The sequence below is a fragment of the Artemia sp. Qi Xiang Cuo genome, chromosome 3 (assembly GCF_049724085.1).
Source record: "Artemia sp. Qi Xiang Cuo chromosome 3, ASM4972408v1, whole genome shotgun sequence".
Lineage (NCBI taxonomy): Eukaryota > Metazoa > Arthropoda > Branchiopoda > Anostraca > Artemiidae > Artemia > Artemia sp. Qi Xiang Cuo.
Genome location: NC_142796.1, coordinates 54,420,876 through 54,444,391, shown reverse-complemented (window position 1 = coordinate 54,444,391; position 23,516 = coordinate 54,420,876). Strand labels below are relative to the sequence as shown.

Below are 23,516 nucleotides of genomic sequence, written 5' to 3'. Positions count from 1 at the left end.
CAGCCTTAGAAAGTGCCAATGTAAAATAGAAGAACAATAGTTGTTTTGGAAGGGATACTTCCAGGAATAAATGAAGATCCTTAGAAGCATATTCTTGGGGACTTGAAAACATAAAAAAGATGTAGGCTTATCTTTTAGGTCATAATTTTTCATTTCGGTGACTTTTGCAGCGGCGGTCACTTTTGAACAAGAAGCAATAAATTACATCAGTGTAATTTTTAAGACAAAATAAAATCAAAACCTTCTTTTTACCTACTGGTATCTGATACTTCACTTTATTCCAAATGATTACTTCTTACCCTAAAAAAGTAAGGTATATGGGCAAGGGTACCCTTTGGGTAGGGGCAAGGGGTACAGCCCATAAGAGACCAAAAAAAATGCATTGTTGTGTGATATGCGAAAAGTGATGGTTTCATGGCCCGCCCTCGTGGGAAATTTATTTGGGCGCCCTTTCAAATGAACTTAGGTGACAAGGTGCATTCAAGAAGCATGTCTTTTGCGACAAAAAAAGTGGACGCATTCCCATTTAAAACGCAAAAACATTAATTTCTAGGCTAATGCGCAGCTATTTGAACCAGAGATAGAACTTCTTTTAGTACAGAAGCATTGAAGTATCTTTAGAACAACATATAACATGATAAAAATGCATTTAACCAATCTAGTACTACTACCAACAACTCCCTGTCGCACCATGTCGCCTGAGGCCAATACAGCTACGCACGCTTCTCCTCTATCCTGATCTATTTAAAGCCTCCCTCTTTACACCCTCCCAAGAAGTTTTAATTTCCCTTAAAGCCTTCCTTACGACCTCCTCCTACCCAATTCGGGACAACCTGCTTTTCGTTTCGCCCTAGATGATTCGCCGAAAAGGACGATTTGTGGAAATCTGTCATCCTTCATCCACAGAACGTGTCCTAGTCATCTCGACCTTTCTCTTATTATAGCCCTAGAAAGCGGAATAGAACCACGTTTTTCGCACTGCCTGTTGTTTGAAGTTAGGTCAGTCAGACGGGTACTCAAAAGAACCCGTAGACCATTCCTCTGGAAAATATCTAACAAGTTCTCCTCTGTCATTCGGATTGCCCAAGATTTAGAACCATACTTCACTTCTATCGTCACTGTAGGTTCCAATATCTAATCTTGGTTAGCAGACTTATTTTCCTATTCTTTGATCCTTCCTATTCTTCTTACTCTATCGATTGAAGCTATCAATAGTCAATGAAATTCAAAATGAAAAAATAAAGAATTTAGAAATGTGATCAATCTCAGTTTGGCAAAAATGTCGCATGATACCATTTGAATTATTCTAAGCAGCTTTTTCAGTGTTCATTTTTAGCTGTAAGTTTCATTTTCATATCTCCCTTAGGGAATTTTTCCAATTTGAAAATGGATGCGTTTTCAGCTGGTTCGTTGAAATACTTCAGTTGTACTGGCAAAACCTAACGACGCGTGGACTTAAAAAGAATACATAAAATATAATATGACGCCTGACTTGTGCCAAACTGTAGCTGTTTAAACCCAGGATAAGACTACAAGTCAAAATTTCTGAGAAGTCGCTATATTATTATCCTTTTCTTTGTGAAAATAAAAAAAACAAGTTTTTTAAACTGAAAGTAAGGAACGACGTTAAAACTTAAAACGAACAGAAATTATTCCGTATATGAAGGTGGCTGTCCCCTCCTCAACGCCTCGCTCGTTACGCTAAAGTTTTTTTATTGTTTAAAAAAATAGAGTTGTGAGAAAGTCAAACTTTAGCGTAAAGAGCGAGGCGTTGAGGAGGGGACAGCCCCTTCATATACGGAATAATTTCTGTTCGTTTTAAGTTTTAACGTCGTTCCTTACTTTCAGTTTAAAAAACTTGTTTTTTTTATTTAATTTTTGAACGTTTTTGAATTAATGCAGGTTTTGATTTTGGCTCACCGTACATGAATAATTAAAACAAAATTTGCATATTATATTTGGTTAAATGGCTTTCTCGAAATTTGTTTAATTTTATTTACGAACGTTTTTATTAGTAATACATATACGTAACTTAGAATTAACTTACGTAACGAACTTCTATATTCATAAATTTTTAACACGTATGTTAGGGGGTTCGCCCCCTAGTCAATACCCTGCTCTTTAAACTATAGTTCGAATTTTTTTTCCAGTTCTTTAAAAATGACCTCTTAATCACAATCAGTTGATCAGTTGAAAAACTTGTTTTTTTTTATTCAATTCCTGATCTTTTTCTTTAATAATGCTGGGAAATCCGGCGCCCCCTTCATGGCAATTTCCCTTCCCCCATGAACACGTCCGTCCTGGAAAGATCCGTCCAGCGAGCCCCCGTCACGCTCCGTCCCCCCCCTACCAGAACAACGCTCCTCGGAAAAAGTCGGTATGCTTCCTAATAACCAATACTATATGTTAACATTGAGTAAAGTTCATAACTTTCAGCCCTCCCCCAGGAGACTTTGGGGAAACAAGTCATCCTAAAAGACATTTTTATCATATTTTCGACCATTCTGAACAAAATGGCTATCTCAAAATTTTGATCAGGTGACTTTGGGAAAAAAATGAGCGTGGGAGGGGGCCTAGTTGCCCTCCATTTTTTTTGGTCACTTAAAAAAGGCACTAGAACTTTTAACTTCCGTTCCAGTGAGCCTTCCTACGATATTCTAGGACCACTGGGTCAATATGATTACCCCTGGGGAAAAAAACAACAAACAAACAAACAAACGAATAAACATGCATCTGTGATCTTTCTTCTGGCAAAAAAAAAAGTAAAATTCCACATTGTTGTAGATAAGAGCTTGAAATCTCTACAGTATGGTTCTCTGATACGCTGAATATGATGGTGTGATTTTCATTAAGGTTCTATAACTTTTAGGGGGTCTTTCCCCCTTTTTTCGAAAATCAGCCAAATTTTCTCAGGCGCGTAACTTTTGATGGATTAAACTTAATGAAACTTATATATTTGAAATCAGGATTAAAATCTGATTCTTTTGATATATCTATTGGTATCAAAATCACGTTTTTTAGAGTTTCGGTTACCATTGAGCCGGGTCGCTCCTTACTTACAGTTCGTTACCACGAACTGTTTGATCAGAAGGATATTCGATATTCATTATTTACCCGATGAAGAAAGATGGTGAATATTGTAGTCCAATAAATTTATTCAGTGATGTTTCGTAATGAATATCGTTTATCGGTTGGCCTCGTCAAAATTCCTATTTAACGTGTTTTTTTTTTTTTTTTTTTTTTTTTTTTTTTTTAGCTTTTGCATTCCGTTTTATTGGAACTTACAGAGCTACAAATGCTAAGGGTTTTTGAGATACTCCTGGAAAGTTAAAATTCAATTCTAAGGTTTAGTTCAATGTCTAGGAAAAAGTTTTCAAATCTTGTTGGCCTCAGTGAATTTGTGAAGATTTTCTTTTTTTACAGTTGAAATGAGTTGGGGAGAATGGGAAGACTAGTTAGTGGGAAATACCTAGTTTAGGAATAGCTTTAACTAAGTTATAAAAAATGAGGTACTTCTCATTTCAAAAAGGGGAAATACCTAACAATTTTGAAAAAACTTTAACAAAGCCCCTTAAACTCACTCTATAGTCTGTCACTATTATTCATATGATCTATCAATATACTGACCTCAGACGGCTTGGCGTTGCAGTGAGTTGTTAGTAGTAGGAATGGTAGTAATTTCCAAGTTGAATTTACTATTGCTATCATTTTTTTAGATCGGAATTTTTTTCACACCCTTTATTTTGAAATTTTGGAATATCTTTGTTGAGTGCCATTTCCTCATTTTTTGTCTCTTAATATGAATGTCTAAAGTGGCCATTGGGCCTAGCAAGTCAATCTTTTTTGTTGAAGTAATCCATGTTATATTATAAAAAATATTGATGAGTTTTTGATGAGTAGTGTTGGTTTTGGGCTGTTTTTCCTTGGTGCCGGTAATAATGTATGAGTATGTCGAATCCAAGTGCATGTTTGTATTTTTATTGATAGAGGAAGCAGTTTTTCCCCTTTTCTATTTTATTTAAAAATAGAGTATTTCTTATTATCTATTTTACTATTAGATTATTTACTTTCTTTCTTTCTTTTTTCTCTCTGTTCTCTCTTTCTTTTTTTCTCTCTGTTTTTTTCTCAAATCTGGACAATTACTACCATTGCTACGACTAACAGCTAGTCGCAGCAGCAAACTGCACGAGGCCAGCACATCTGCAAACGCAGCTCTTGCATAGAGACGCTACTTAATTTAGTTTCGTGAAAAATTCATAAAAAAGGGGAAAGGCGCAAGGATATCATGGGTGCCGGTAGAAAATTTTCCAGGGGGGGGGGGGGGGGGGTCAAACACCAAAACGCTAGTGGTGGTTGGGTGACAGGGAATATATTTCAGGAATTTATTTCGTAGGAATAAGTTCATTTTTAAATAGTTTAAGAAAAAAATTCTTAAATAAAAAGAGCAATTAAATTGCCTGGAAAATAAAATTAATTTTAAACCGCAAGGATTCCTAGCTAAGGGATAAGTTTGTTTAATCAATAATACATTTGATTATCATCCATTTAATCTTAAAAGAAAATCAAACTCAAAACGAAATTACAGAAAGATTGCTTTGGTAGATTATAACAGATGCAGACTTCTACTTATGCAATTTCCTACACCTTAGAATAGTTTACAGAAGGAGTAGAGATACTCAAAATCATCCTGCCTGCATAGATACCAAGTTTTGATTTTGTAACAGTCATGCAAAATGTACCTCTTTCACAACTGAACAATCTTCCTCCTCGAACTTAAATCCCTTATATATTCAGATATTAAAAAAAAATAGAATAGCGAAAGAAAGACAAAAGTTTAACTTACTATCCAGCTGTCAAATTGACCCTCTTCCTTTTTATTGTCCTATTGAACTAAATAAAATGAACAGGTTCAAAAAAGATTTTCTTCAAAATATAATATTATCAAATAGTTTTTTATAAAAAAAAAACAACTGGAAGTAAAAAGTGACTTGGACCAATATTCACCAAAACTAAAAATGGAATTCTCATGACAATTGCTACACCGGCACTATTGGCTTTTTGTGCTGATTCTAAATATTCAAAATTCTTTCAATTTATTGATACCACCAAAACCAAAAATCTGAAAAAATTTGCCTGATTTTTGGAAAAAAGGAACCCCTCCCCCCCCCAAAAAAAAAGCAAGTGAGCTTATTGAAAATCTCTTTATTAGATACATCATAACAGAGAACCCTACCGTAGATGTTTCAAGCTCAAATCTTCAAAATGTGGAATTTCGCTTTTTTTTTTCCCCCAAGGAAGATTGTACAAAGCTGAAGGTCCAAGATCATTGGGTGGGAGCTTATTCAATAGTGAGCTTAAAGCTCTTTTGTGAGTGATCGTACAGATAGAGCCAAAGGGAAAATATAGTATTCTTGCCCTTTTAGAGCACCAAACTACGCTTTCATTCCGAAGAGGATGAATTTGAAATAAATTTAAAATTATGAGAAGCGAATTGATTTAAAAGTGTAAATAGCTATATTTCAGGCTTTCTAGTTGTGAAAGAAGTAGTGCCACGCGGTGGCAGTGCTGGATTCAACTAAGTTGATTCACTTTATTTGTAATGAAATTAGGCTACGTTTGGCGATCTGTAATTGCGAATCGGCTATAATGAGGGGGGGGGTGAGTCATTGTTTAGGTTGGGGTAGGGTAGATTCCTAAAAAAGTATATTTTATTGATCAAACTACTTACTCTTCATGAGGCTTCAAATAAATGTTAAAAGAGGTAGGGAGAAGGAATTAATTAAATTGTTTCCTTATCCAGTAAAAATGTTGCAGTCCCATTTCTACCAGCACAGAGGTGGAAAAGGCAAGGCCGGTCATCATCAGCCCCGCCAGGAAATTTTTTTGGGATGGCAAATTCTTCAAGGAACTTAGTTTTCAGGAATTTTAAATGGTGTTATTTTCTTTTTCTATTTATATGAAGTACTTCAATGTATTTAAACATATATATGTGATGTAGTGTAATGTGTGTGATGTAGATATATGTGATGTATTTATCGATAAGAAAATCCTATTGTAGAGGTTGTGATGGCTTCAGTTATGTAAAAGATCAAAATTCTCACAGAATTTCCATCCATACAAACAATAATACTCCTTTTCTTCCAGCCGAAAATTCTTTTGTAGTAATATTAACAAAGACTTTTTACCAAAATCACTATTCATCGCCAATTTTTTAAGTATATTCAAATTTTATCCAAAATTGAAATTGAAAATTTAAAGGTAGGACGTACAATAATCGGTTTAAACATTTTAAAAGTAATTAACCAGTGATTGAAGGGGCATGTACCTCAAATTATATCTTGGTTTGGCCTGGGTTTGATTTGGAAAACAATCAGAAATTGAATAAAAAAGAGCTTTTCAACTGAAAGCAAGAAACAGATTTGAAACCTATCTGAAAAGATTATTCTTTATATAAAGCGGGCTGTCTCCTCCTTAGCTCCTTACTCTTTAGTGTGAAGTTCGACTTTTTTTCCGAATTTTTTAGAACATTTACAGTTGGAAAGATAAGATTTTTAAAAAGCACTAAAAATACTTTTCTTTAATGAACAAGGTGTTGAGATGGGGGCAGTCCCCCTTATATACAGAGTAATTTATATTTGTTTTAAGTTTTAAACTTGCTCCTTACTTTAGTTGAAGACGCTTTTCTATTTGTTTAATTACATTTCATGAAACTGTGAAGTTTTACGAATACAGTACTTTTGGTAACACAGAATAAACGATCAATATTTCAGTGATCTCTGTTTGGATTTTGATGAGTATTCAAACAGTTCGTGGTAAATGTTTATCATGATGATTCGAAATATATAAGTTTCATTAAGTTTAGTTTGACCCATCAAAAGCTACGAGCCTGGGAAAATTTGTTCGATTATCTAAAAAAGGGGGAAAGACCCCCTCAGAGTCATAGAATTTTAATGAAAATCACACAATCAGATTCAGTGTATCAAAGAACCCTACTATAGAAGTTTCAAGCTCATATCTGCAAAAACGTGGAATTTTGTAATTTTTCGGATGCGTGTAATTGTAATTTTTCGATCCCGGATGCGTGTTTATTTATTTGTTTGTTTTCTTCCCAGGGGTGATCGTATCGACCCAGTAGGTTATAAACCGTCGAGAGAGGGATGATTCTAATTGAAATGAAAGGTTTTAGTTCCCTTTTTCAGTGACCGAAATAATTGGAGGGCAGCTAGGCCCCATCCCACGCCACCTTTTTCCAGAATCGTCTGATCAAAATTTTGAGATATTTTTCTTCAGCATAGTTGAAAGACCCAATAACTATGTCTTTAGAGATAAAATGACCCCTTACAGCCCCTGGGGAAAGGTTTTTTTAAGTTATAAAATTTACCCGTTGTTTTATTTGTTATCGGGAACATGCCAGAAGCGTATCCAGGATTTTTGTTCGGGGGGGGGGGAGGGTTTTACTAATTATTTTTTAGGGGGGGGGGGGTACATAAAAAACCTCAAAAAACGCAAAAGAAATGTTTTATGTCCATTTTTTTTACGTTTTTACGAGTCAAACAAACATTTTGGGGGGGGGGGGGTTCAAACCAGGTAACCCCCTCCCCCCTGGATACGGCCTTGGAACATGCATACATTTTTTCGGGTGGGGAGGGGAGGAAGAATTTTCTGTTGGGAGGATTTTACACGGGGAAAATTTTCCATAAAGAGGGAAGTTCCCAGGGGGTGAACTTTTTAAGGGAAAATTTACAGTTGGTGAATTTGCCTTAATTCCTATACGAAATTTCTTTATGTGTCTTGTTTTTTCTTTACCGATTTAATTTTAGGCGTGGAGATGTTAAGGGTAATTGTCCAATGTAAATTTTCACCAGGATTGAATTGTCCAGATCATATTTCTTTGGGGAGGTTTTTTTTTCCATGGATGGGGGGGGGGGAGCCAGGTATCCTGGCGTTATTGAAAAAACGATCAGAAATTAAATTAAAAAACAAGGTTTTTCAACTGAAAGTAAGGAGCAACATTAAAACTTAAAACGAACAAAAATTATTGCGTATATAAGGAGGGAGCCCCCTCCACAACACCTCGCTCTTTACGCTAAATTTTAAATTTTGTCCCAATTCTTTAAGAACACCTCCTGAAACAAAAGGGTCGGTTAATTAGAACAATATGTAACTTTTTTCAAAGTGCCGACAAACTGGAGCGTGAAGAGCGAGTTATTGAGGAGGGGGCAGCCCCCTTCATATGCGTAATAGTGTTTTTTCGTTTAAGTTTTAACATTGCTCCTCACTTCCACTTGAAAAAACTTCTTTTTTTTATTTAATGAAGCCTAGAGAAAACTCCGCCTGTTAGGACCCTTGCCTCTCGGGGCTCGGCGAGCAGCCTGTCCCAAGCCAGAAAAGGAGGAGGGTTGGGTGATAGGCTAATCCCCTATCCCTGTAAAAATTTTAGATGATTTTCGAAACGACAACGAAAAGCCTCGGACCTAATTTGATTTCTCTGGTAACGGCTACTGACCGTCCCTGGACACGATTTTTGACAGCGAATGAACCTTTTCGTCTTGCTTTTTGGAATGTCTGGACTGTTAATCCTGACACACAACCAGGTCGTCTAGAGGGCGTTATTAGAATTCTCCAATCATATGAGACTGAAATAGCAGCTATTTCTGAAGCCAGGCTTACTGGCGCTGGTTCAATATATGTTGACAACTATGAAGTGTTCTTCTCAGGTAAAGAGAAGAGACGCGAAGCCGGAGTTGCCCTAGCTGTCAGTAAACAGGCAAAGAGGTCGATGTTGGAATTTGTACCCATAAATGATAGAATTCTTAAGGCTCGTTTTGAAAGCTGCCAGTCTAAACTTACCGTCGTTGCAGCCTATGCCCTCACAAACGATTATGGTGGGGACACCAAGGACAGGTTCTATAGTGATTTGAACGACATACTCAATACACTACCTAAGCATGATGTATTAGTTGTGTGTGGCGATTTTAATGCTAAAGTTGGTGGTGATAACAGTTTTGCGTCTGATGTGCTAGGCCGCCATGGCCTGGGTGTTATCAATGATAATTGAGTGCGTTTGGTGGATATGTATGCCAGCCGAAGCCTGATAGTAGGTGGATCATGGCTCCCTCACCGTGCGCAGATACATACTCTGTATACACAAATGTATGCACATACTCTGTATACTAGTACACAAATATACTTGGACTTCTCCTGACGGTGTTACAAGAAGCCAGATTGACCACATATTGGTGAAAAAGCGCCATAGACGATCGCTGGAGGATGTGCGAACTTACCGTGGAGCCGATACATACTCTGACCACCAACTGGTGATTGCGTTTCAAACTCAAGCTGAAGACCGTGAAGAAATGTAAAAACCCTATCAAGTCCTTTGATGTCCGGAAGCTCCAGGACAAGAATCTTCGACAAGCGTACTATGTGAATCTTGCTAATAGGTTGGGAAGTCTTTCGACTGAAGAGACAAGTGCAACAGTAAACAAGAGATGGGAGTCTATTGTACAATGTGTGCGGGGTGCCACCGAAGAAAACACAGGGTATGCAAAAAAGAAAAGTGAGCAGTGGATCAGCGACAAATCTTGGAAACTTATGAATTACCGAAAAGAAGCCAAAATCATGTTGGAATCATGCGAGAATGATTCCACTGTCGAGTACAAAGATTTCTTGAAATCTAAATATAAGGAATCTTACAAGGCTTAAAGCGGTCTACCAGAGATGACAAACGGTTCTTTCTTGAGACAAAGGCGGCTGAAGCAGACGCAGCCGCCAGTAAGGGTGACAGTCGGACAGTCTATCTTATCACAAATGAAATAATTGGAAATTTCAGAAAGCCTGCACCTGCGATTGAAAGTAAGACTGGCCAACTTCTTACAAAAAAGGAAGACATTGATAGCAGATGGAAGGAATACTTCACTGAGGTAATAAAACTTTCGCCGGCCGCAAACCCTATATCTCCTCTAGTTGAGCTATTGGTCCTCTAACCTAACATAAGTGAGGAACTTATAAGCTTGCTTGAAGTCATGACAGTATTGCATAAGATTAAGAATGGCAAAGCTGCAGGAGTTGATGGCTTGCAGTCTGAACTCTTGAAGTATGGAGCTGAAGTTATTGCCGAGCCCCTTCACGAGGTTATTTCTCAGATATTGGAAACTGAAAATTTTCCAACCGATTGGAAGAAAGCAGTTATCGTCAAGCTCTTTAAGAAAGGCAGAACAACCGACTATAATAACTGGCGAGGTATCACTCTGCAGTCTGCAGGGAGTAAGATTTTCTGCCAAGTACTACTGAACCGTATTCAGCCAAAAGTCGACGCAATATTAAGAGATGAGCAACATGGGTTTCGACCAGGGAGATCGTGCGTTGATTTGATATTCAGTTTGAGGGTACTCATAGAAGAAGCAAACGAATGGCAGACTGTGATTATTGTTGCTTCCAATGACTTTTTGAAAGCGTTTGACTCGGTCTACAGATACTTACTATGGAAAATACTTCGGTATTATGTATTGCCTAACAAGATTCTGTTTATGATTGTAAAGCTATACGAGAATCAATTATGCGCTGTACTAACTGATGATGGGGACCCTACCGAATGGTTCAGTGTGAAGTCTGATGTGCGCCAAGGATGTATTCTCTCCCCAGTGTTGTTTGCTATTCTCACCGATTACGTGCTTTGAAAATGTAACTTCAGAGGTGGAATTCAGCTGAACCTAAACCGCACATTTTATGACGGCGATTTTGCTGATGATGTAACCCTCCTATCTCATTTAAGAGAGGAGCTAATGAATAGTATAGCTGTACTCTCCAGTATGGCCGGGCGAATTGGTCTGTCAATCAGTACACGGAAAACAAAAGTCATGCGAAACAGCGTCAATACCCTACCTGCCCCACCGCTGAAAATCGGATCTGATGTACTAGAGGAGTTTGAAGAGTTCAACTACCTTGATAGTGTCATTCAATAGGATGGTAGTCTTGAGCGGGAAATTACCACACGGGTTACATGCGTAGGAAGAGCCTTCAATAAACTAAGATATGTGTTGAGGAATCCAGCTTACTCCCTACAGCTCAAGCTCCGGCTTTTCAATAGTAACGTCCTATGCGTGAAACGACAAAGCAGCCGCTCTTGATCGATAGAATTGTGACTAACCGATGGCAATATTGGGGTCACATGGTGCGGATCGGTGAGGGCCGCCTACCCCACGATGTGTGGCGTTGGGTTCCTTCTGGCATCAGAAGGCGTGGGCGACAGAAGACAACACTGGGAAGGATGCTGCGCTTTTGAGATCGTTGCTCGAAGAACTTTGGTCAAAAGCACAAGAGCGATCGCCATGGAAAGGCATCGTTGTCGCATTATGCGCCAGCCGGCATGGAAAGACCTAAGTCTAATTCTAGAGAAAAACATTTTTCTAAAGGCAATGAAAAAAGTATGTCAATTAAAGTAAAAGTATATAAAAATGGAAAAAGTAATTAATTAAAAATATTACACAAAACAATAGCCTACTTATAAAAACTAAGATATAAACTCCCAATATTAAGTTCTGCTGAGCAATGCCGATGCGTTGGACGGATATTTTTAACAATATCGACGATTATCGACAGTTTTGAACTTGGTTATCAAACACCAAAAATATTTAATGCTTTTAGACTCAATTGTTTATAAAAAGTATCGCATTATCAAAGTAGTTTGTTCAAATTGAAAAATTAAAACAAAGATTAAGAAAATTAAAACAAAGGGAAGGGGGCCATGACCCCCCCCCCCTGCCGTCGCCCATGAAAGATATTTTTTTTTAGTGACAATACAAAACAAGAATTTTAAAAATCCAGGGGGGGTGGGTAGTTTTTTTCGATTTTTTATAATAAAAAAATACAAAAAAAGTGTTTTTTTTAAGTCTATAGGGCAATCCTTATGCCAGCCTCCCTTAAATTGGCCCTCCTGCTCACACGCCCCGATCCGTTCAAAGTTTTAATCTTTACTACGTCCTATTAAGTTCTGATATTTAAAAACCTTTCCTATGACCTCTTCCTACTCCATTGGACGACATTCTGCTTTTGGTTCGCCTCCAGATGGACGGCCAATAAGTATGATTTTGACAACTTGTCATTCTTCATATGTAAAATGTACCCTGAACGTCTCATCTTTTCCTTACTTATAGTCTTTGAAGTTTGATTAAACCACATTTTTTGTTTAGTTTTTTGTTTGATACATGGTCGCTGTAACGAGTGCCTAAAACAATCCCTAGATAATCCCTGTGACAATTCACTATCTGTTGGCAATAACTTTCTAACAATTCTTTTTAGGATTTATGTGACCTAGTGTTCAATGACCCAGCTGAGCCAGAGCAAGTAGCTCTGTTTACTCACGGCGGATGGATGCGTGAACTGTGCATCCATCTTATATCAAATCATGGATGTGCCCTAAAGGGTACAAAAGGGCAGTGCGCTACTCACGTCTCTCCAAATACCGGTGTTACATCTCTACTAGTTAAACGATGTGGAAGTGGGAAGATTCAAACCGAGTTATTGAAATGGCACGATATCAGTCACCTAGATCCAGACCAGCCAGTCATCAAGTCTCTGGGAATTTGATTTACTGCCTCATAGCTATTTTTGTGTAAGCTGTCCAGTGAATTCCGGTTTAGAAGTGAAATTTTTGCTTTGATTAATTTTTGTTTTTACTAGAATTTAATTAGAATTGAGAAAAACGATTCCAAAGTTTACTAACTCTTAGTTTTTTTGTGCAGATCTACGAAAGGATAAATCAGCCAGTAGTTGATAAATGCTTGTGCAAGGATCTATATGCAAGAGCTGTGGTCAGTGGCGTAATATCATCAAAATTCTTGGGTGGGGAGGGGGGAGTGGGAGCTGATTTTCCCAAGTCAAGTGAAAATGACCAGATGAAAATAAAAATTAGCCATATAGTGCCATAAAGGCAAAGGTATACTAAAGAAAATCGATCTGTTTCTGTGGATACTTGCATTTTTATTTATTATTTTTTATTCATTTATTTCCCTAAAAAAATATATAAAATACATAAATGAAATTGCTATAGAAAAATGAAATACTTCAACAAACGAAACAAAGCATTGATGTAAAACAGGCTTAATAACATAACTGAATAAAAGACGTGAGAAAAACACAACAACAAAATATCAAACACTATTTAAGTTCTGTTAAAAAGAGAAAAGACTGTCCATAAAGCGAATATTTCAGACTTATGATAAATCTTACCCCTCTTAACCCTAGCTAATTCTAACAGCCTTTTAATTTTATATCTCAAAACTAATTGAGTGTAACTAAAACAAATTGGAAACAATTTACAATATTTAAAATAGCAAACGCGAATTGAAGACAAATCGCAGATTTTAAAATCTCGAAAAAGAAGGGCAGAATAGAGAACATGGGGGAGGGCAACTGCATTTAAAAGAGAACCTAAAATATCTCGATGAAAGATACCAGGAAGCCGTATCATTGAGCCTAATGCCTTTCTAATTTTTACTTGAATATTGAAAAATAGAATTGACTTCGAATTTCGAGCTGAAGCACAATAAGGTAACCCCAGATAAAGAACAGTATCAGAAACCGGAAATGAAGTACTCCTGTTGCAAATTAATTCTGCTCAGTTATTGTTAATGATGGGAAAATATTGACATTTTTTAACACTGATAGAAAGACCTCACCTTTAAGCTTACTGGAAAGAGTTTTAAAATTTTCAACTAAACTAGCTTTAGAACAACTCAAATAATATAATCAGCATATGCAATAAAAAACACACCCCGCCTCCAAGAGATAAAGGTTGTAGATAGTGAACGAAGACACTCCGCCAAACATACATTAAAAATATAAGGGGATAAGACTCCGCCTTGTCTAACTCCGCAACCAATGCAAAATGGATTAGAAAAAGAATCAGAAACAGCAATTTTTGTTCTAAGATCTCGATACCAGGATCTAAGAACTCTAACCACAGAAAGGGGAATCCCACCTCTAATTAGAGCTGAAAGAGCGGAAGCTTTTGAAATATTGTCAAAAGCTCATTTTGTATGAATTAAAAGTGTATAAAGCGGGGAGCCATCAAATGTTTCATGGGCATGGTCACAGCCCATTCCTTTTTTGAAGTCCAGTTGATTAAGACCAACATCCAAATGTTCAAAAAGACCCTTTATACTCAATTCAAAAAGCTTACCAATTATAGAATCCTTCGTTATCGGTCTATAATAATCACAAGATCAGAGATCTCTTTTACAGATTTTGGGATTGGAGTTACCCCCCCCCCCCAACACTAAAAGTTGAAGGAACCTTACCAGACTTGAGGATAAGATTAAAACAAATTGAAAAGAACAAGAAGAAAAGAAGTGGGAGCCAATTTGACATGATTTGTTCCTTCATCTGTTAAGGTTAGAACTTGTAATAATGATGGAACTTGTTATTTTGACGACGAAATCTGTCGTCAGAGCACATAAGATACCTAGAATCACATTCATTACTACAAAGTGACTCGAACTTCAATCATCATTCTCAGGAGGAGAGTCTTCTTGTAGCCACTGTACTGTAGTAACTATTAATAGAGCAGTATTTTAAGGTTTGGTGATATTATATATCTGGACATTACTCATTAAATAAAAGTCATCATACAATACGTCCATGAATATTATCTTTAAGAGCATTTTAGGAAAAAGAAATGGCACTAAAATTAGCCGATTTGCAATACTCAGGAGCGGATAAGAATATTAAGTTAAAACCTTCAGGGAACTTTGAATTAAATCAAAAGACACTATGTGCATCCAAGCTGTCAAAATGGCGAATATGCAAGACGTCTAAGGGAATTAAATTAAAATGTTCAGAGAATGTTGAACGAGATGCTGAAGTAAATAAAGATATACTTTGTTTATGCAAGTTGGCATATGGGTACGTCTACAGTAGGCTATATCAGGAAAAGCTAGAGGTCTTAAGAGGACATTTTCTGGGAATGTCGAGGGAGATTACTAGAAACGATGGTGGACTCAGTGAGGATGTGAGATTGCCAATCAAATAAAATAACCATCGTATAATACGTACATGAATATTACTTAAGTGTATTAAGTTGAAACCTTCAGGGAACTTTGTACTAAATCATATTAGTCAAGGATATAGTTTTGCATCGAAAGATCTTTTTAATTCAGTAAATAGCGTTTCATCTTTCGTACCAGTTTTCTAAACATTTACCAAATAAATTATTGTAATAAATATATACCAAATAAATATATACCATTGGAGGAAAAAAATAGCTCACCAGATTTTTATGACTCGGAGTCTAATATCTCATTAAAAATAATATTAATATCTCATAAAATTATAGGTCAGATAATTTGTTTTAGTTGCCAGCAGCTAAAAATGAAAATAGAACCTGAAAAGAGGTGGATGCAGTGAAGATGTTAAAAGTAGAATAGCCAAGACCCAGGATGTTTTCTCACAGTAGAAAAAGTTTGGAATAATGGGAAGATAAGCCTGGGAGCCAGGATTAGAACAAATACAATAAATAACACTCTAAAAAAATTATGTCCTAGTTCCAGCTTTCCTAGATTTTGAAGGGGCATATGACAATGTGAACCACCAGATCCTTTTAAATAAACTTGTAAACCATGGAATACCCCCAAGCTAGTATCTTTTATAAAATCTTTCATAGAAAATCGAAGTATCGTTGTATGTGCAAGTTCAGCTTCCTCACCCAAAAAAACAATAACCAAAGGTCTTGCACAGGGTGCAGTCCTTAGCTGCCTCCTCTTTGTCCTCTATCTCTGGGACATGAACCTCCCCCACACCAGTCGACAATATTCTGATGATCTGGTACTATGGTCAACTGGCAACACCTTTGAGATTGCACATTCTAAGCTGCAAAACTCGCTTTGCCAATTTGAAGATTTTTTCCAATATTCAGATTTACCCATTGCACCCACTAAGTTGAAAATAATCCAATTCCACCACAAGCGAAACTATGTTAGTGCAAGACTAACTATAAATGGAACAACTATTCCAGAGGATAATCATATTAATTACCTAGATCTCATACTTGACCAAAAAGTTAACTTCCATCTCCACATTTCAACCACAATAAAAAAATGTCATAGAAAAACAAGAATTTAAAAAGAATTCTTTCCACTCCCTGGGGTTGTAAGGAGAAAACCTTACTCCAGTTTTAAGTCACATATAAGACCCCATATTGACTATGGGCTCATTGTTTATGGTGCCTGTGCAAAGACCCAGATGCAAAAATTGAAACAACACAAAATGATATAATCCGTCTCATATTTGACCTTAGGGAACCCTCAAGCACCAAGTTTCTGCTTACAGAGAGTGGATTAACAACAATAAAGGAAAGACGAAGCTTTCTTTTGATAAAATATCTCACTAAAATTGAAGCAAATAGCTCACACACCCTGCATAATCGGTTAAAAAATTCAGCCATGTATAGAGGCATTGTAGATGAGTATGCTAATACTCAGAAGAAGTTCCCTATTCTAGCAAAGTCTATTGCACCTACTTTCCCCCAATCCCCTCCATGGAGTTGGTCGATTTCCATAATAAATACTGAGTTCTCAAAGTGGACTAAAGAACTCACCCCCATTGCTTTCATCCAGAAAAAATTGCTGATTTTAATACAATTACATATAAAAACTATTTCCAAATTTTTGTTGATGGGTCTAAATTGAATGACAAGGTGGCAAGGTGTGCTTTCCTCGCACACCTAAATATTGCAATGGGTGAGAGACTATTTCATAATGTCTCTATAACGTCAGCAGAGTTAAGTGCTATAATCATGGTACTAGAACATCTTGTGAATAATCAACCTTTGATTGCTAATTCACAGAATATTGTAGTTTATTCTGACTCGTTGTCAAGCCTGGAGTTGCTGTCTTCAGCTCCTCAGTATAAGTTGGATATAGACACTTATCATTGTCTTAGCATTATTGATAATCTAGGTAAAAATGGCATAATAACTTACCTTCAGTCAAACAGTTCGTGGTAACGAACTGTAAGTAAGGAGCGACCCGGCTCAATGGTAACCGAAACTCTAGAAAACGGGTTATTGATACCAATAGATATATCAAAAGAATCAGATTTCAATGCTGATTTCAAATATGTAACTTTCATCAAGTTTAGTCCTACCCATCAAAAGTTACGCGCCGGAGAAAATTTCACTGATTTTCGAAAAAAGGAGGAAATACCCCCTAAAAGTTTTATAACCTTAATGAAAATCACACCGTCATATTCAGCGTATCAGAGAACCCTACTCTAGAGTTTTCAAGCTCCTATCTACAAAAATGTGAAATTTTACATTTTTTGGCAGAAGAAAGATCACGGATGCGTGTTTATTTGTTTGTTTTTTTGTTTGTTTGTTTGTTTTGTTTTTTTTTCCCAGGGGTGACCGTATCGACCCAGTGGTCCTAGAATATCGTGGGAGGGCTCATTCGAAAGAAAATTAAAATTTCTAGTTCCATTTTTAAGTAACAAAAAAAAATGGAGGGCAACTAGGCCCCCTCCCACGCTTATTTTTTTCCCAAAGTCACCCGATCAAAATTTTTAGATAGCCATTTTGTTCAGCATGGTCAAAAATATTATAAATATGTCTGTTAGGATGACTTAATCCCCCCGAAGTTCCAAGAGGGAGGGCTAAAAGTTATGAACTTTACCCAATGTTAAAATATAGTATTGTTTATTGGGAAGTATACAGAAGTTTTCAGGAGGTTTCTTTTCTGGTTGTGGGAGGGAAGGGTGGGTCAGTGGTTATGTTGGAGGATCTGTTCATGAAGGAAGTTTTCATGGGGGAAGGGAAATTGCCATGAAGGGGGCGCCGGGCTTGCCAGCATTATTTATTGGATATTGGGAAGTATACAACCATTTTCAGGAAGGATTTTTTCTGGAGGGGGGGGCTAGAGGAGGGGGTTACTCTGGAGAAGAGGTCCGTGGAGGATGTTTCTTTGGGGTAAGGGACATTTCTATGAAGGGGGCGCCGGAATTCCAAGCATTATTTAAGAAACGATCAGAAATTAAATTAAAAAAAACAAGTTTTTTCAACTGAAATGTAAGAAGGAATATTAGAACTTAAAACGAACAGAAATTATAACGTATGTGAGGGGGTTCTCCCCCAAGTCAGTACCTTGCTCTTTACGCTACAGTTTTTTTAGTGCTTTAAAAATAGCTATCTATTATAATTAAACGGCGTGTTTTATTCTGGGGTTTCTTAATCAAATTTTTTTTTTTATTTTTAACTTAAAGTGCGTGGTATTGACTCAGGGTAGAACCCCTTCATATACGTAATAACACATACGTAATAAAAAAAAAACAATAAAAAAACAAGCGATACGGCTCAATAGTAATCGAAACTTTTAAAAACGAAATTTTGATGTCAATAAATGTATCAAAAGAATGTGTTTATAATGCTGATCCTAAATATATAAATTTTATTAAGTTTAGTATTACTCATCAAAGGCTACGAGCCTGAGAAAATTTACTCGATTTTTTAAAGAGGGGGAAACATCCCCTACAAGTGAAAGAATTTTAATGAAAATCACACCGTCAGATTCAGCGTATCAGAAAACCCTATTACATAGGTTTCAAGCTCATATCTGCAAAAATCTGCAACTTTGTATTTTTTGCCAGAAGAAAAATATACGAATATAGAAGTTAGTTACGTAAGTTAATTTGTAAAGACATCCATTTAGCAAAAGAAAAGTAAAATTTTTATACAAATAAAAGCTGCATTAACTAAAAAATGATCAGAAATTAAATAAAAAAAACAAGTTTTTTAAACTGAAAGTAGGGAGCGATATTAAAACTTAAAACGAACAGAAATAATTCCGTATATGAAAGGGGCTGTCCCCTCCTTAACACCTCTCTCTTTACGCTAAAGTTTGACTATGTCTCACAACTGTTTTTTAAAACAAAAAAAAACTTTCGCGTAAAACGTATTGGGTTGCGGAGGGGGCAGTCCCTGATATATCCAGGATAATCTTTGTTCGTTTTAAGTTTTCATGTTGCTCCTTGCTTTCAGTTTAAAAAATTTGTTTTTTTTATTTAATCTAGGTAAAAATGGCATAAGAACTTACCTTCAGGATGTTCCAAGCCACTCAGGTATAAGCGGCAACCATCAGGCAGATGAAATAGCAAAAAATGCTATAAAAACTGACCAGCCAAGTGGGAGACCAATCCCCATCAGACATATTTACCGCTGGAGACTATCAGAGGTCATGTTTAATTAGAATAATCCCATTCTATCTCCCTTTCCCAACAGGGATTTTTCTAAAATTTATCATAGAATTCGTTCTGGCTCAAATGGGCTAAATTTTATGGCTTTCTCTTATCAGTTCCCTAATTCAAGTGGCTCAGTTCCCTCTTCTCCTCTTTTTAGGTATTGTAATATTAATAATGAAACAATTGACCATTGCCTATTTGAATGTAATATGCTGTCGTCTGCACAGTACACCCTGCATTGCAAACTGTTAAAGTACTTCAAACACCTCACAATCTCACTATCAGCCAAGAGTCTAGCTGACTATGCCTGCACACAGAAGTCAATATCTATCTTCTTGTATTTCAACTCCTAGAGTCAATAGATCTACTGAAAGAAATCTGAGAATATCCATTAAATAAGAGGCAACCAAGTCTGTAGCTCTGATCAGCACACAGAATGAAACAAAATGAAAAGGGCTGAATAGTCTTGACTGAAAAGCCTGCCTGCTGAAATAGAAGAAGAAGAAAAAAGAATAGTGGAAGCTACAGTGATGACATTGGTCAAGTATGGTTGTGAAGCACGGGCGGCCCAAAAACGGAGGAAGATTTGCTAGATGTTTTTCAGACAAATTGCCTACGGATTGTTTAAAGTACTCAACTGACTGACCGTATCTCAAAACGTAGGCTGTACGAAAAATGTGGTTCAATTTCGCTTTCTAGGGCTAAAATGAGAGAAAGGTTGAGATGGCTTGGGCACCTTCTGTGGATGAAAGATGGCAGACTGCCAAAGATTGTCTTTTTTGACCGACTGTCTAGGGCCGTGATGGGGGCGCATGCCCCACCAGTGGGTTATGACAATATTTCGGGGGGGGGGGGGAGGGTCATGGGCAAGACGTGCATCCTTCAGCTGACTACACTTTAAAGCCTCAATTTTGAAAAAAAAACCTTTTCATATGAATAACGTCACAGTCAAATTCATTTTCAGAGTCAAAAAGATGCAAGATATAATTGCAGTGACGTTATACATTGGATGAAAGGTATTGTATTCAGTCAATATTTTTCATTAGCATAAAATATGCCTAGAGGAAGGCCAAAAAAAGATATCAAGTTGGTGGCATTTTAGTGGCGCCAGTTCACGAAAATATAGGGGGGAATTTTCTTTCCATTTTTTAATGAAGATACGAACAACAGAAAAAGATAGAACAAACATACTTAAAACAGGGGTTATCGGCGACTTTGCTGTTTGGCAAAATCGTCAACTCATCTATCCAAATCCAGTGTCTCCTCTTTTTCAACTGCCAGGATCATTAGATTACTGAGTCTTTCCTGGATATCGTGTAAAGCAAGGAGTTTGGTTATGTTTTTGCTGAAGTTTTTATTTGTTATCGTTTCTCAGCATTTGGAGTGTCTCGTATGTCCCAGAAATCAGTGCAAGTGCGTTATAAATCAGCCAACTTTCTGTTTGAATTTGTTCTGACAAGCAATGTACAATGACTAACACTTTTTCCAAAGTCGAGACAAAAGTCGGCCGAATTGATTTTTTTCCAGTAATCGTTTTGCTTCACACGCTGCCTCACCGTCAGAATTATCAGAGACTCTGGCTGCCACAGCAACATTTCCATCAAATCTGGCCTTTACCTTGGAATTAGATTGGCATGCATAAAATCAGTGAGTCTGGACAGTCCGAAACATTCCGAAGTTTCACTGATGTTTTTCAGGCAATCAGTCAAAGCCAAGGGTAATCTGTGGGCGTGACAGTAGAAAAAACTGCATGAGGTACTTTATCCCTTAGCTTGAACTTCGTTGGATTTATCAAATATACAAATAAATTTCTTTAGTTTCACAAATCGAAGTGGATAAGCTTTCGGCGTCTTACTATTTGTATGTGATAACAGCCGATTAGTCGCTCCACTACTTTTCCATTTGACATATACCTGGGTAGGATCGCTAATTTTTCTTTTTTAGAAGCATCTTTTGTCTCGTCATCAAGAATAGCGTCGTAATTAGCTGATTTTACTTCTGAAATAGCGGCAAATAATTGCCGCAAGCCATTTCCTATCAGTGTAACTGCGTCGTTTTGGTACTGATGACTGCAATAGTGACCAAATCGGCACTGTAACTTGGCCATCAGCTTTTCGTCACCTTTAGATATTTACTCTATCAGTTCAACGAAATTATCCCGGTTTGCAGATGTTTCTGATTTGTCTTGACCCTCAAAGGAGGACCCTGGCGGCCAAGATAGCAAATAGAGCAAAAATGTACTTCGTATTATCTCTATTTTCTTGAACGTCTTGAGATTTGGACTGACTTAAGCCATTCGCTACACATCTCGAAGTATCAGTACTAATTATCTTAAATCTCACCCATATTGACACGCAATTCCTATGTCTTTTACTACCATTACGTTGCTTCAATGGACCAGAACCGTCTTTCCGCTTACAAAATTCTGTCTCGATGGAAGCCATTTTCCAGCAGTTTTCCCAGTTCTTGGAGCCTCATTAGATAAATGGCAGCAAGCCAAACGAAACACAGAATCCAAGTTTTATAAGTATTCAATCCATTCGTAAGTCTTAAAGTATTGCGCACTGAATTTCCTTCCGTTAGAAGAGGAAGCCAGATATCTCAAGAATATGTTGAGCTGGTTTGTCGGGACGCGTCGTAGAGATACCTGAGAGGGATTCTCAACTGCTAATGGAACATGCAACCAGTTCGGGAAGGCAGACAGCTCTTTCATGTTGACCTGGGTCATTTATTGTTCTGCTTGTTTCTAAAAGGTTGTCACAGGTAGGGAAAATCCTGTCCAGTAACCCGACACTTTGAGCACTGACATTATTGCCAGTTTCTCGCATTGAAGTTTCTTTATTTTTCCTCCGGATTATCACCGCGAAAAAATGTAAAATTTATGGTCGTTTTTTTACTCTTTGTTTGATTAAGGATTCACAACAACATAAAAGATAAACTGACGAGCTGACGGCTAGTTTTTGACTGAACCCTAGTCAGAGCAGGGTTGCCAACTTTTTGGTCAATGAATATGTCCCTTTAGCATCTGAAAATGTGTCCTTTTCAGCCAAATTACGTCCATATTTTGTCTATAATATGTCCGTAATATGTCCATCTTGAAATCTCAGAAACTAGTTTTTTTTTGCGACTTGTAAACCTCTTTCAAAGCGGTCAGTTAATATCGAATATAATGAAAACGAAAAAGATTCATTTAGTATATCCATACAGAATGAACTAGTGAGAAAGCACAAAAGTCATAAAAACATGTAAACAGTAAAAAACTTCTTGTGGGAGCTTAAGGCTCATCTTCCTACGAGAGTTCACCTTGACAGGTATGGTCCGGCATGAGGGGCAGCATTTTCACTTCTTTTGGTAGCCTTTTGCCAATAAGAGTAATTCTTGCGCATATCATAAGGTAAAATCCAAGAGTCAATTGACGTTGCAGAGCGCTAGGTAAGCTGAGTTGCCCATCAATCAGGGGGGGGGGGGGGACATCCCCAAAGCCATACTTACTGGACTTTTTAACAATGCTGAATAAAATAGATGTCTACAAATTTTGATTGGATGCTGGTTTCCGGAAATGATTGGCGCGGGAGGAGGGTTGCGCTCAAATCACTTTTGACTCTTATAAAGGGCACTAAACTTCAATCAAATGAGCCCCATCTGAAGTTTATACGACTAACCATTCAATGAAACCTTATATGCCCCAGGGGCATAAATTAAAACCTTTGTCCCAGGACTCTTAGGGGTTGTGTCAATGCTGAGGGCATTTTTATATGTTCTTTCGACCATTTTTAACAAAATGACTATCTGAAAACTTCTGTTGGATGCACCTCGGGAAAAGAAGATGTGGGTGGAAGGGGCTGGCTGGTTTGCCTCTGACCACTTCTGACTCTTAAAAATAGCACTAAAACTTCTGATTTTCAATCCAGTGAGCCCCCTCCAAAGTTTATAAAACCAACTCTTCCATAGAAAACTCTTATATGTTAATAATGGGGAACAAGTATAACTCGTAGCCCTTGCCCTGAAAGCTTTTGGGGTGGGGGGGGGGTTCATCCACAAAAACATAATTACTGGACCTTTCAAATATGCTGAACAAAATGGCAATCTCAAAATTTTGATTGGGTAAGTTTGGGGAAATGACGGGCTTAGGGGGGGGGGGGGTCTGTTCGCCCCCCAATCGCTTATGATTATTAGAAAGGGCACTAGAACTTTCAATTTCCAATCGAGTGGCTTTCGAAGTTTTAATGACAACCCTTTCTACACGATGTGCCTTGATCAGAAGTAAAAAATAAATTGTAACCTTGTCG

The 23,516-nt window shown here is 37.2% G+C and overlaps 1 protein-coding gene and 1 pseudogene across 1 annotated transcript in view; one reads left to right on the top strand and one right to left on the bottom strand.

Annotated features, from left to right (window-relative positions):
- The window catches only part of LOC148954288 (fructose-2,6-bisphosphatase TIGAR-like), a 32,212-nt gene extending 19,505 nt beyond the window's left edge, over nt 1-12,707 (top strand). The window contains exon 4 of the mRNA XM_089087007.1: nt 12,301-12,707. Within this exon, the coding sequence (XP_088943133.1) occupies nt 12,301-12,588 (288 nt within the window). The 3' untranslated portion in view covers nt 12,589-12,707. The remainder of the gene's footprint in view (nt 1-12,300) is intronic.
- Nucleotides 12,708-14,030: 1,323 nt separating this feature from the next.
- Nucleotides 14,031-23,516, bottom strand: part of LOC148954287 (uncharacterized) — a 35,518-nt pseudogene continuing 26,032 nt past the window's right edge.